The sequence below is a fragment of the Labeo rohita genome, chromosome 13 (genome assembly GCF_022985175.1).
Source record: "Labeo rohita strain BAU-BD-2019 chromosome 13, IGBB_LRoh.1.0, whole genome shotgun sequence".
NCBI classification, from domain to species: Eukaryota; Metazoa; Chordata; class Actinopteri; order Cypriniformes; family Cyprinidae; genus Labeo; species Labeo rohita.
Genome location: NC_066881.1, coordinates 21,522,934 through 21,537,354, shown reverse-complemented (window position 1 = coordinate 21,537,354; position 14,421 = coordinate 21,522,934). Strand labels below are relative to the sequence as shown.

The 14,421-nt window shown below is 34.4% G+C and overlaps 2 protein-coding genes across 2 annotated transcripts in view; both read left to right on the top strand.

The window, feature by feature from the left end:
* Positions 1 to 5,522, top strand: part of rassf4a (Ras association domain family member 4a) — a 31,101-nt gene extending 25,579 nt beyond the window's left edge. The window contains exons 6-12 of the mRNA XM_051126453.1: positions 1,666 to 1,736; positions 2,125 to 2,285; positions 4,192 to 4,293; positions 4,370 to 4,421; positions 4,513 to 4,634; positions 4,941 to 5,038; positions 5,119 to 5,522. Of these exons, the coding sequence (XP_050982410.1) occupies positions 1,666 to 1,736; positions 2,125 to 2,285; positions 4,192 to 4,293; positions 4,370 to 4,421; positions 4,513 to 4,634; positions 4,941 to 5,038; positions 5,119 to 5,188 (676 nt within the window). The 3' untranslated portion in view covers positions 5,189 to 5,522. The remainder of the gene's footprint in view (positions 1 to 1,665; positions 1,737 to 2,124; positions 2,286 to 4,191; positions 4,294 to 4,369; positions 4,422 to 4,512; positions 4,635 to 4,940; positions 5,039 to 5,118) is intronic.
* Positions 5,523 to 9,244: 3,722 nt separating this feature from the next.
* On the top strand, positions 9,245 to 12,734 carry LOC127175422 (peroxisomal N(1)-acetyl-spermine/spermidine oxidase). Its single transcript, XM_051126471.1, has 7 exons — positions 9,245 to 9,512; positions 10,398 to 10,890; positions 10,993 to 11,192; positions 11,315 to 11,570; positions 11,649 to 11,761; positions 11,926 to 12,080; positions 12,237 to 12,734. The coding sequence occupies exons 1-7, from the start codon at positions 9,353 to 9,355 to the stop codon at positions 12,381 to 12,383; spliced, it is 1,524 nt and encodes a 507-aa protein (XP_050982428.1). The 5' UTR covers positions 9,245 to 9,352; the 3' UTR covers positions 12,384 to 12,734.
* The last annotated feature ends 1,687 nt before the right edge of the window (positions 12,735 to 14,421 follow it).

Here is a 14,421-nt window from a genome sequence, read left to right as displayed (position 1 = left end):
TCATACCGTATACTTTTCCTAAAAGCCAACAAATTATTACTTTGAAATTTGATGCACTTCTCTAATTCTGTAGGGTTGGTGACCTGTGGTCATTATTAGAAAGTTTTATTTTGAGGAACATTTTGGCATATGGGTGAAACTTAGTGAAAACTGTGGTTTGTGTGGTGTTGCTCTTTCACCAGCAGAGGAACTGGTTATTCAGAGTCCTGGGCTATGTCTTATTCTCACGTGCAGCACTCTTCTCTATCATGGAAATTTTAATCAGCTCTAATGTTCAAAGCTGTAGTGACCTTGATTTGATAATGTGAGCAAAAAGATTCAGCACGTGAGCATAAGAAGATTGTCAGTTTATACAAGTCAATTATTGTCTGGCAACAACAGATAAATCAGAGTAATCAGATGATTCTTTTTCTAGTGAAAGATTCCAGTTACTGTTTGTATTAGAAAAGTTAAAGTAAAAATAAGTTGTTGGCACTTTCCAGCATTATTGTAGTTAACTAATTGTAAAACTAAAACCACAAATATTTTTTTATTACATGCAATAAAACAAAATAAAATAAAATATTAAAATGCATTTAATGCACTAAATAATTAACTATATAGACACACACACACATATATATATATATATATATATAAAAATACAAATAAAAATAACAAAAACACAAAACAAAATGACTAAAACTTTAACTTTAAATCAAAACAAAATCATAAATAGTTCATAATATTAATTAAAAACTCAGTGATCTCAACTAAAATACAGTAACACTGGCACATTCAATGAATAATATATAAAATGATAGAGAAAATTATTAGATTTTGTATTAAATATTGATGAAGTATTATACAATATCTAAAATAGTGTGAAACAAAAACTAATTATTGTATAGCATCAACAAATAAATCAGAGATATCAGATTTATTTTTCCAATGAAAGATTCCAGTTGTTTTTAATAGAAAATCAGTTAAAGTAAAATATATTTACATGAGTTGCATTAATTAATTGCTGGCACTTTCCAGAGTTATTGTAGTTAACTAAATGTAAAACTAAAACCATAAATAAAACATTTTTATTTACATGAAGTAAAATAAAATATTTAAACAATTGTTTAGTTTAATAAACATAAAAAAATAAAAATATATATATAGACATATAAAAAAGACCTAATAATAATAACAAAAACATAACAAAATGAAAAAAGAATTACAACATAATATTAATTATAACTACAACAATCTACAAACTACAAACATCTAACTACTAACAATATCTCAGTGATACTAAAATAACACTAGCACCTTCCATGAATAATATATAAAAAGACAGAGAAAATTCTTACATTTTGTATTAAATATTGATAAAATATTATATTATATCTAAAATAGTGTAAAACAAACCAAATGCTTATGTAAAATCAATAAGGCTTATTACTAGAAAATAAAATCACAAATATTTAGTAACATGTCCCAATGTCCCAAACATTACTAACAAAAATTTGATTTCAAATCTTCTATTTTCATTTATATATAAATACACAATAAATCTAATATGTAGTATGATCTCATGAGATGGACATACTAAATGTAATGTTTTCTTCTATGAAATAATTTTTATGAAGCTTAGTTTTCCATTGTGTATTTTAGTTGCATTGTTTTTGTTTACAGGAATGAAAATGTTGAACACCGGCTTTGTTCAGAACCCAACAACAATAAAATCAGTGCCTCACCTGTACCCAGTGAGTATGAAAAAGATCCATATCTCTCCACACACAATTAGGAAAATCTATCAGGAATCAATTAGGAACTAAATGCATATCTAGGGCCTGGTCCCACAGACAGGGCTTAGCCTAAGTCAGGATTAGGTCATAGTTCAATTAGGCCATTTAAGTAATTTTTATAACCATGCCTTAGAAGAAAACAGTACTGCATCTTGAGACAAACAACAACAGGCACTGATATATTTTAAGATCAGACAGTGCAAGTTTCTTTCAGTTGAAACAGCTCAGACTTACATTTTAGTCTAGGACTAGGCTTAAGCCTTGTCTGTGAAACCGGGAGTAGATGTTCACCACTCATATCTAGATTTTTAGCCTGTTCTCGTCTCTGGTTGCTGTTCTGCTTCAGGTGTGGATGAAGCTGAGGAGGACATTCCTCAGCTGCTGAGAACGAGAAGTGACGCAAGCTTTGTGAATATCCAAAGAAGATCCAAAAGACACAATGCTGCTGATACGCAGAGGATAAAAAGACACCGCTTCTCCATCAACGGCCATTTTTACAACCACAAAGTAATTTAAACAACTGTTGTGTTAAGATGTTTTTACTTTAATTTAAAAAAACACAGTTAACCTTAGTGCACTTGAACTGTGACTATCTATAAAGCTTTCACCTAGAGATCAGCAGGGCAGCGTCTTGGAGTTGGAACTCCTCCATGCTCCAATGTGAGGACAATAGTACAATAGTGGTCACTGAAAGACAACACGCTTTGTGCCTGGCAAGGGGCCTGTGCTCTCATAAAGTGCCACAGCAGCATCTGTGATAGGAAGTGTCCTTCGTCTAAGTGTTTGTGTTGTACATCGGTGTTGTGAGATGGATGCAGGTGTTGAGAGGCAGTGTTTTCCTGTGCAGGCCTTCCCCTTGGCTGAACCATGTACTTTTATTATCGACTGTCACCTGCCTCTCTCATAAATGGTCCTCAAAGGTCATATGAGCTGGCTTTGTGCCTCTGCAGATGTGGGCAGACAAACGTTTCTGAACAGTAAGATTTCTAATGTTCTTTAAAGAAGTCTCTTTTGCTCTCCAAGTCTCCATTTATTTAATCCATAATACAGCAAAAGCAGTAATGTTATGAAATATTTTTACTATTTAAAATAACTGTTTTCAATTTGAATATATTTTAAAATATTTATTCCTGTGATCAAAAATTTTCTAAATTTTCAGCATCATTACTCCAGTCTTCAGTGTCACATGATCATTCAGAAATCATTCTAATATTCTGATTTGCTGTTGAAGAAACATTTTTTATTTTTTTATTATTATTATTATCAATACTGAAAGCAGTTGAGTACATTTTTCAGGATTCTTTGATGAATAGACAAATCCAAAGACCAGCATTTATCTGAAATAAAAAACTTTTGTAACTTGGCTTGGGGGCCAGTATTATTTTTATTTTATTTTTTTTATTTTGGGAAAGAAGTTATAGAAATTAATACTTTCATTTAGCAAGGATGCTTTAAATTGAAGATTTCTATTTCAGAGAAATGCTGTTCTTCTGAACTTTCTATTCATCAAAGAAACCTGAAAAAATTCTGCTCAGCTGTTTTCAACATAATTATAATAATAATAAATGTTGCAAATCAGAATATTAGAATGATTTCTGAAGGATCATGTGACTGGACTAATGATACTAAAAATTCAGCTTTGATCACAGGAATAAATTACATTTTAAAATATATTCAAATAGAAAACAGTTATTTTTAATAATAAATATATTTCAAAATGTTAAAGTTTTTGCTGTACTTAGGCTTGGTGAGCAGAAGAGACTTCTTTCAAAAAACATTAAAAATCTGTTCAAAAACTTTTGACTCATGGTGTACATAGAGAAAAGTAATGTTTATGACATATGCTAATTTTCCTGCTATATGCACCTCAATTTGGCTTTACAACTATTTTGATTTTAAGTTCATGTGGTTATATTTACATAAAAAATAGCAAAAAGAATGCATCACCTAGTGAACATAATGTTTTCAATAACCATTAATATATAGCATGTGTTGGTCTTAACCTAACACAGTTTACATCATTTTGTACAGAATTATATAAAACAGCAGGAAACACGAAAGGAAATAAACCTAAAAATGAACTCACATAGCAGCACAATGTTTTGTTTCTGCCAATGCTGCTTTTGTTTTCTTCCTTTATTATGGTTTTTTACAGCAGTTGTGCACTATAATTTATTGTTGCTTTATTCTGAACTGCCTGCTAAGCATATCTGAATGAAACAGAAATGTAATTTTCTGTTGGCAATGATAAAGTGTCATATTCATTTTACTATAGCCTACACAACTTTTTCCAAATATCAGATGCCAAATTCTACACTAATTGTGTGTCACATAATTTATTAAACATTCAACACACACAATTAAAAACTAAAACAACTGAAATTGATCTCCTTTTTGCACACTTACTTTGCAGACATCAGTTTTTACTCCATCGTATGGGTCTGTGACTAATGTGCGAGTGAACAGCACTTTGACAACACAGCACGTTCTTAAACTGCTTCTTAATAAGTTTCGGGTAAGTTTTCCCTTATTCAGCTGAATCCCACAATCATTTACTTTTTGATAATTTCCTCTTCTGTACTCTTGTACAGGTTGAGAATAAGGGAGATGAGTTTGGTCTCTACCTAGTCCATCAATCAGGGGGTAAGGCTTTTCAACTTAACCTATTTCTTAAGAAAAGTAAACTGATCTGCAGATTATAATCATTATGTATTTTCCTATCTTTTGCCTTTAGAGAGAACAAAACTTAAGGACACGGAATATCCTTTGGTGTCTCGTTTGTTGCATGGTCCATGTGAAAAAATCGCCAGAATATTTATTATGGAAAAGGATCTTGGTGAAGAGATTACATATGATGTGAGCATTTTGTATTTTTCAAAGTTCACAATAGGTCATTCAGAACGTGCTTACCCTGGCAAACTTGCATTCTGTTGTTCAAATATAGATGCAGTAAACAATAATGTCACTTCCAGATGCTACATATCAAGTCTAATTTTAGGATCCTGTCCTGCAGTCTAACAATAGTACAGATATTTCTATTGCAGACTCAACATTCATTGTAATATGAAAGTGTTGATGCATATGTGCACGTTCTCTGTGCTATTTTCAGAATATTCTATGCTAACATCTCAGTGGTTAATGCAATAATGCATTGTCTTACAGGTTGCGCAGTATATTAAGTTTGAAATGCCTGTTTTGGACAGTTTCATCAAGAAGTTGAAAGAGGAGGAAGAGAGAGAAATTTTAAAACTAACAAGAAAGTGAGTTTTACAAAATTTTGTGTTCCTATAATAACATAACAGTGTATTTTTAATCCTTGTTGTACTTTTGTTTTTCACAGGTACAGTGCACTGAGGTCAATGATATTGCAAAAATTGGATGGCATCTCTAACCCCGCAAATTATGTGTGAGAAAATGTGTCTGTAGTTTAGATCAGAGGCATCTTCTCTGATGTATAGTCAACAGCAGTGATACACAAATTGCCAGTTTTTGGTTATTCATTTTTGGTGAAGATATGCGTGCAATAACTGGTATATAAACAGCATAGGCTACTGGTAACTAGTAATTAACAACTGTAAGTACTTTTACCCACAATTCTCAGGCGTTACAAATTACATAGAATGTTATTGTATGATGCACTTATGCTCTATAAAACAATTGTATGTTTTGTGCAATGTTTTTGTTAAACTTAGAACACCCCTGACATTTCTACAGTAACAATATTGCCTTTTATACATTTTAAAATAAATCAAGGACAGCATTTATCTAAAACCTTTTGTAACATTATAAATGTATAAATATGCTAAATAAAAGTATTAATTTCAAAATTTCTTTTGTCAATATGATAAAATATAGAAGATCTAGTGTTTGAGCATTTAAGGCCTTTATGCTATGAACAAATGAGATTTTCATATGATATGAAGATCTATTTTGAATATATGACCATTTTGACCATTTACCAAAAATCCTGTGTTTTTGAAGCTTATAGCGCCACCTATGGTCCGATCTCTATGAAACGTTGCATGCTTGTTAAGAGTCATCTGCCACATGTTCTTACCAATTTTTGGAAAGTTTTGAGTTTTTGTTTAGGGTTTATAGGCTTTTGGGTAGATGTGGCCACACCCCTTTTGTAAATGACCCCGTTATAGCTAACCAAAGGACAAAATTCAATTTTATTTTGATAATTATTGATCTTGGGAGTCCAGAGAATATTACTGCAGTGGTCTGCTCAAGATTGAGTGAAAAACCTAGGACTAGTTCGCAAAAGTAGGTTTTTAACATATTTGTGAATATTTAATGAAAGACTTGAATGACATCAATGGTTCTTGAGGCAAAGTTGTTCATCATGAGGAGATCTATCAAATGATATGGAGATCTAGTGTTTATGTGAATATACTAGCATTTATTTAGCCATTTGAAGCCATTTACCATACACAGCTTGTGTTTTTGAAGCCTTTTTAACTGTTATAGTGCCACCTATGGTCTGATCTTCGCGAAACTTTGCATGCTTGTTAAGAGTCATCTGACACATGTTTTCTCCAACTTTTGTAAAGTTTTGAGTTTTTGTTTAGGTTTTATAGGCTTTTGAATATATGTGGCCACGCCCCTTTTCTAAATGACCCCGTTATAGCTAACCAAAGGACAAAATTCAACATTTTTTTGATAATTATTGATCTAGAGAGTCTGGAGAACTGTGCTGCAGTGGTTTGATCGAGATTGAGTGAAAAACCTAGGACTAGTTCGCAAAAGTAGGTTTTTAACATATTTGTGAATAATTAATGAACGGTTTGATTGACAGCAATGGTTCTTGAGGCAAAGTTGTTCATCATGAGGAGATCTATCAAATGATATGCATATTGTGTGGATGTGTGAAACACCACGTGATTACAGAGCCATAAAACTCGTTAGCGCCAACTAGTGGCCGATTTCTTTCAAAATTCTTACAGACCTTTAGGGCCATGAGTCGAACATGCCCAGTGAGTTTTGTTCCGATCGGCCTCCGTTAACCTTGTCTAATAGGTGCTCAAACTTCATTGGCCGATAGCGGCCATGTTTTTTGAGATACGCCAATGTCCTCATAGACCCTTATGGCACGTTGGACAGAGACACTGCATACCAATTTTCAGGTCGATCGGACCAACGATTGCATAGTTATAGTCATTTTTATGTTTTTTCAGGCTTATAGCGCCACCAAGTGGCAGAGCTGTGCAATTTTTTGTATTTGTCCAAAGATTGAGTTTATACACATGTGTATCGAGTTTGGTGAAGATATCTCTTTTGGTTCATGAGTTATAGTCATTTTAGTAAAAATGGCCCCCCACCTGACAAACTTTTTGGGGCCCTTTCGCAACGATGAGTCAAAATTTTACATTTTTTTGATAATTATTGATATTCACTGTCCAGAGAACATTTCTGCACTGGTTTGGTTCCGATCGGGCGAAAAACCTAGGACTAGTTCGTAAAAGTAGGTTTTGAATTTACTTCAAAATGGCGGAAAAACCGGGCCCCGTAGAGCGAATCTGATTTTTTAGGCTTTTTATCGCCTTGACCCAAGGATTCCAAATATCAAATTTTGTGAGTCTATGACAAACGGTCTAGGAGCTATAAGCATTTTTGCATTTTTGATCACTGTAGCGCCACCTATAGGCCGATTGGGCCGGTTCTTTGCGCCTGAGTAGCGAGGGTGACTACTACCTTCTGACCAAGTTTCAGCTCTCTAGGCCTTACGGTTTGGGCTGCACGATCAGTTCTAGGGAAGAATAATAATAAAAAAAATCCTAACAATTACAATAGGGTTTCAGGTTCAAAAACTTTTGACTGGTAGTGTATAGAATATTTAATTCATGACATCTTTAATAACTTTCAGACTTTTGACAATATTAAAAGTCAGTTTGCTATTATTATATTTAAAACTAATGCTCACGAGCCTTGTCTTACAATAAAGTCTCTTAGTGCTTCATTTCATTATCTCAAATCATTGTTTTATTGCTTGAGAAAAAATGTTGTGCTGTTTCCCTCGTGTTCACAATGAGCATTTCTCATTGTTCTTTGAGTGACCCTTGCACTGAGTCGGTTCCCACGAGCTATAAAAGCTCATGTTATTGAGACTAAGACATGAAGTCAGTGCCTTCTGGCTCAAGTGCCCATGTTACACAGTGGGAGGCATCCTGGGAACAAGGAACATGACATTACTCGAGGTGGTTCCCATTTCCTGGACAAGTAGCACAAGGAGAAAAAATAAACATTGTGCATGTGTTCACTTGCCAGTCAGTCTTTAATGCCACATAACATCATTCTGTTGAATGATAAGTTAGTTGTGATCTGTAAGTAGTTTACAATGTTTTTGTATTTAATAACTTGATTTGTAATGACAACAGAAATGTAATGAAATGTATTTTTATATTTATTATTTTTGAGAACAATGCAGGGCTTTTTCTGGCCTTAGTAATACAAGCTTTTAACTACTTTCTAGCACTTATCTCAGGAAACCTAGGAAACTAGGTCGCCTTTTGTACGACTTGACTGCAGTAAACGATTTTATCTGCTGTGTTTACCCTTTGTAACCGGTTCGGTTGCTAACGAACAACCTATTAATTTAGTAGTAATATATTGCCCCCTTCTGGCGAGAAACAGTTACTATGTTACAATTACAGTTGTGCCTTATCAGTGTAGCACCTACTATTTATTAGACTGTAAAATAAAGGGCTGTACAATAAAATTTGGACGTTGGGTTTACAAATTTTGCTTATTAATATAGATTATGTTAAGTATAAATTCAAGACCTGTCGTTGTTTTCATGAGAGAATGTTAAAGTTGACATTTAAAGGGTTAATAAATGTGACCCTGGACCACAAAACCAGTCAATAAAGGTCAGTTTTTTTAAATTGAGATGTATACGTTATCTAAACGCTAAATAAAACTTTCCATTGATATATGGTTTGTTAGTATAGGACAATATTTGGCGGAGATACAACTAGCCTATTTAAAAATCTGGAATCTGAGGGTGCAAAAAATATAAATAAATAAATAAATAAATAATCAAAATATTGAGAAAATCGCCTTTAAAGTTGTCCAAATGAAGTTGTATATATCCTAATAATTTTTGGTATAAAAGAAAAATTTTGACCCATGCAATGTATTTTTGGCTATTGCTACAAATATACCCGTGCTACTTAAGATTGTTTTTGTGAACCAGGGTCACATATATAAATTAAAAGTCAAGCCAAAAAATCCGTAATAATATAGCGATTTAAAAAAAAAAAGGCAAATATATTTAAAAATAATAAAATAAAAATATTAAATTAAGTATCGAGTGTTTATAATCAATGTAAACGGAAGGAACTTCCGCTTTATAGGACGTCGTTCGTCGCGTGGAGTCAATATAACACCTTATTAAAGTAACAGACGAACCATGCAGATAGTTACATTTCCATAGAATGACTGAGACAAGTGTCTAGGTGACGTTACGTACTCGTGGATCAAGTGAAGTTTGGGGAGGAGCGTTGAGCTGAAGTCCTCAGCTGAGCGGAACCTGTAGTTTGGTCCTCCAAGAGTGTCGTGCGCGAGCCGATTCAATGGCGTTACGTTCAGCTACTGATTCTCAAATATACATAGTCGGATGCGGCATTGCGGGAATCGGTGTCGCTCAGAAATTACTAAAACACGGTTTTCATAATGTACACATCATAGAAGCGACTGCGAGAAGCGGCGGAAGAATACGAACGGGCAGACTGGGTATGCACAGGCATCTTGCTTTAAAATATTTACATCTGTTATCTGTCTGAAATCAGATGATGGAGAGATTTAGCTTTTGTATTTATATTTGTTATGCGTTATTTTCGTCATCTGATGAATTTCTTACGGTCTCTATCATGTCCTATGACAGGCTTACATGAAAATGGGTTAGCATATTTATTTACATAGTCTCTAACCGTGTGTATAATTATTCTGATATGTAGTTGTACTCTACAAATGTGTTTTGCAGCTAACATGTAACGACAGGATTCGTGGGCGGAGCTTAACTGTGCTGGTTGTACGAGTTAAAAAATTGTAAATGAGGCACTTTATCTACATCAGTGGGTCTCAACCAGGGGCCTCAGCTACTTATTTTATGAACAATTATTACAATTTCTGGAATGACAAAATAAACAGCTTTGCCATAATTGCAGTACAAAATGCCAGATATTACCTTATACTGGGGGGACCTTGAGTCAAGTTTTTGAGTTAAAGTCCATTTCTTCCTATAGCTGTTGGGTTAATGTAAACCCAGTAAAACCCACACTAGAATATAGTCAGGCAAGGGTCAACTATATGATAAAAGTGCATTTTAGCTAAAAGCTTGAATCATGTTCTGAGGACAAAGGTATTTTTTGTACATGTCAGATTAGGGATAGTTACAAATTTATACAGTTTATTAACTACAGTACTTCTTGGCCACAAATAATGGTGTGATATCTGTTGTTATCTTCAATGTTTTGCTGTTTTCTTGTTTTTTACTTACTAAATTTATGCATATTGCCACAAGAAGTCTATGTGATCAATGTTGAATATTTCAAATATTGTGAAAAATTATGGTTATCTCCATAGATTCATCACATTTATATTTTCCATTTGTTTAAGGTGATAACATTGTAGAGATCGGCGCTAACTGGATCCATGGCCCATCGAAGGAAAACCCAGTGTTTCGTTTGGCATGTGAATACCAGCTGCTTGACAAAGAGTCAATGTCTGAAGAAAACCAGGCAATTGACATTGGTGGTCATCCGCTGTTTGTTCCCAACTGGTTTACAAGTTCAGGTCGAAAACTGGGGCTTGAGACGATGGGACCCGTGGTGGAGTTTTACATGAAATTACTGGAGAGGAGTCAGCAGTTCAATGACACTGGTGGAGAACCTCTGCCGAGCGTTGGAGAGTTTGTCAAGGCAGAGGTTGAACGACTGGCCCCAGAGGAGTGGAAGGAGGACCAGAATAACTTTGCGGTAAAAATGGCCATGATAAACACACTGCTCAAGCTGGAGTGCTGTGTCAGTGGAACCCACACGATGGATGATGTAGGCCTGGGAGCCTTTGGCATGTATAAAACTCTCCCAGGATTGGACTGCACTTTCCCAGGGTGAATCTCAGAGCCTTTCTTGTACATTTTGATGTGTCTCAATTGTCCATTTCCTCGTAAAGTTGTAAACTAAACATGTTCGTCCACTCTTTTTCCTTCTAGAGGTTATGAAGGTTTAATTGATCACATGATGAAGGAACTTCCCAAGGATATTGTCTTGTACAACAAGCCAGTGAAGTGCATTCACTGGAACTATACCAAAAATGGACCAAAAACTACAGGAACATCATTTCCTGTTATGATTGAATGTGTTAATGGAGAGACATTTGCAGCAGACCATGTTATTGTCACCGTCTCACTGGGTGTGTATAGGTTTGGCATGACTTATCGGCTTAGTGAACGTTTCGCTTCTGACATTTATTATTCAACATTATTGGATTGGTCATTGGTAAATAACTCATCTGAAGTGCTATTTTATTTACAGGATACCTGAAGAAGCACCAGAGCACTTTTCTGAGCCCTCCTCCTCCACTGCACAAATTGCACTCCATCCAGAGAATGGGTTATGGGACCAACAACAAGATCTTTCTTGAGTTCGAGCAGCCTTTCTGGGATGAAGACTGTGAATTGATTTACCTCATATGGGAGGACGAGACACATCTTTCTGATGTTGTTTCTAATGTAAAGATGTCCTGGATTAGAAAGTTGATTGGGTTCACTGTGCTAAAGCCCACAGAGAGGTAAACATAATTTTGATTTTACTTCAAATACTGCAATTTATGCCATTTTAAATATGAAATTTCTTTTCTGATGTGCAGGTATGGACATGTGCTCTGTGGATGGATCGCAGGGCGGGAATCTGAGTACATGGAAACTCTGTCTGAACATGAAGTGCTGCACAGTGTCACACAGCTCCTGCGCATATTTACTGGTAACGTTTTTACTTTGTACAAGAGATTATTTGATGGGGTACAAAAGTCTGAGACCGCACTGAAAATGTGGGATTAAAAATCGAATTTAATTCCTGGAAATGTACAGATCAGATCACATTAAAAAAATAAATTAATAAATAAATAACTTTTTCATAATTTTCAGGAAATCCATCTCTTACACCAAGGAAGCTTTTAAGATCTCAGTGGTTCCATGATCCCTATTCCTGTGGATCTTACACCTATGTGGCCAAAGGTTGCTCAGGATCCGACATAGATAACCTTGCTGAACCCTTGCCGCTGAAAGGCTCAAATTCTAAGGTACAGCTACTCTCATTTTGTTAATGTTTGTTCAAGCAACTAGATTTTATTCTTCATAGGCAGTATGCTATATATAGACATTTTCTCTTTACTCTTACACTTCTATTAATTATTATTTGATGTCTTATAAACATGAATGACACTTTGTTTTTGCAGTCTTTGCAGGTGTTATTTGCAGGAGAAGCCACACACAGGTCTTTCTTCTCTACAGTTCATGGAGCATTGCTGAGTGGCTGGAGAGAAGCAGAGCGTCTTATATCTCACTACACTTCTGCCTCTGGGTCATTCTCATCTAAACTCTGAAAACTGTCCTCCTGTGCTGAAAAGTGAGAAAGAATGACATTTTCATGAGATTTCAGGGATTTTGTGCCTTATCTAGGGAATAGAAATAAAATATTGGAAGTAATTGCTAAATTATTTAAAGAATCATGGATGTACTGCATGGCACATGTTCAACATGTCATTCAAGTTTCTGTCAACTGAACAGCAAATAATGATTTTTTTTAAATAAAAACAGAATTCTCACTTAATGACAGTACTTTGTACAAATGTTAAATGTTTTTGTGATATTAAAAGAAGTTTTTATTATAGTTTCTCATAATACTTTATGAAGTGTAAATATATTTTCTAATTAAATTCTTCATAGAAATTTGACTATTATCTCCACTATCCATTCATTCAGTTTCTATAATCTAAAAACTCTCAAACGTTTATGATCATGTAAAATCATTCAAATTGTTCTAATCATATCTGAAAATTTCAGATTTTTCTTTTCAATATAATTATTTCACAGAAAATCTTTGAGTTTTGTAATTTCTTGTGTCCCTTGATATGTTTGTATAATAAAATGCAAAATTTGTAATGTACTGTAATGTATTAAAGCATTAAAACAGCTGGTATTCATGGGTTGGAAAATCTAACAGTTGAAGTACGCTGTTTATATACAACTCTAATTTTTTAATTTATTTGGAAAAATGAATACTAGTAGAATTACATTTTATGTGGTGTCATTGCTTTAAACTTATGAAATCTAAATGAAATTGCCTATTGGTAAAGATCAATTTATGACCACATACTATATTACTTTTCATATAAATGTTGTATATTATGTAATCAGAGCATTTTATTTGTATATTGTTGCCTATGTGTGTTTCCAAATCCCATTTCCCAAATGTTACACTAGTATTGTACCACATTCCCCTTTACTTTTTGCACTTACAACACTCACAAGTTCTCACTTCTTAATAGAGTTTGGGTAAGACTTTTCCCCTTCTTTTGTCCTTAAAGAACGAAACTTTAGGACACAGGTTGCATGGTTAATGTGAAAAAATAGCCTGATTATTTATGAAAAAGAGGTTGCTGAAGAGATGTCGTGTTTTTCTACAATTCAAAGATCACAGGTCATTCAGAACGTGTTGAGAAATATGTATTTTATTAGTCAAGTATATATATATATATATATTGTAAATGTAAACGCTGTCATTTTCAGATGCTACATATCAATTCCAGTTTTGAAGAATGACGAATTGGATATATTTTTTCTTTGTTTTGTACTGTTCTGCAAGCCATTTTTCAGTAGCTTTCAAAAAGTGAGACAAAAATTACCAAAAAAGTGGTGGAGACATGTTATAGCCGTCACACCAGCAAATTACGCATATGGAAACCTTCCAGGCTGAAATAGTTCCATAGAATAAATGAAGCATGAGTCTTGGTACAGTTTTTTGGAGTCAAGTACAGTTCACATGAGTAGGGGAGGAGCGTTGAGCTGTCCTCAGCTGAACTAAACATTTATTTCTGTCCTGAGCTGAGTCCTCCATTAGACTGTCGTTCACGAACAGATTCGATGGCACAACCTTCAATTCGTGATTCTCAAATATTTATAATCGGATGCGGCAATTTGGGAATTGGTGTCCCTGGTGAAATAAACAGCATATGCTGGTAGGCATGTTTTGATGCTGGGATGCTGATTAGGTATGTTTTGGTGCTGGTTTAAGCTGGTCCTTTGCTGGTTTATGGTGGTCATGTTGCTGGTGAAGGACCAGCATCAACCAGCAAAGGACCAGCATAAACCAGCTAAGGACCACCTTAAACCAGCATCCCAGCATCAAAACATACCTACCAGCATATGCTGTTTTTTTTTTTTTTTTACCAGGGGTAGCTCAGAAATTACTAAAACATGGTTTTCATAATGTACATATCATAGAAGCGACTGCAAGAAGCGGTGGAAGAATACGAACGGGCAGACTAGGTATGCACAGGCATTATGTTATAGTGCTTTAAAATAAGCATGTAAAAATGGATAGTTCTGTTTTGTCTATAGCTGTTGGTTTAACTTGTGAAC

Bases quoted from the DNA above. Each gene is read 5' to 3' on its own strand.
- LOC127175422 (XM_051126471.1), top strand. From the start codon at position 9,353: ATGGCGTTACGTTCAGCTACTGATTCTCAAATATACATAGTCGGATGC. The intron at 11,193-11,314 runs GTGTGTATAGGT...TTTTATTTACAG, and splicing joins TATTGTCACCGTCTCACTGG to GATACCTGAAGAAGCACCAG. The intron at 12,081-12,236 runs GTACAGCTACTC...TTGTTTTTGCAG, and splicing joins TGAAAGGCTCAAATTCTAAG to TCTTTGCAGGTGTTATTTGC.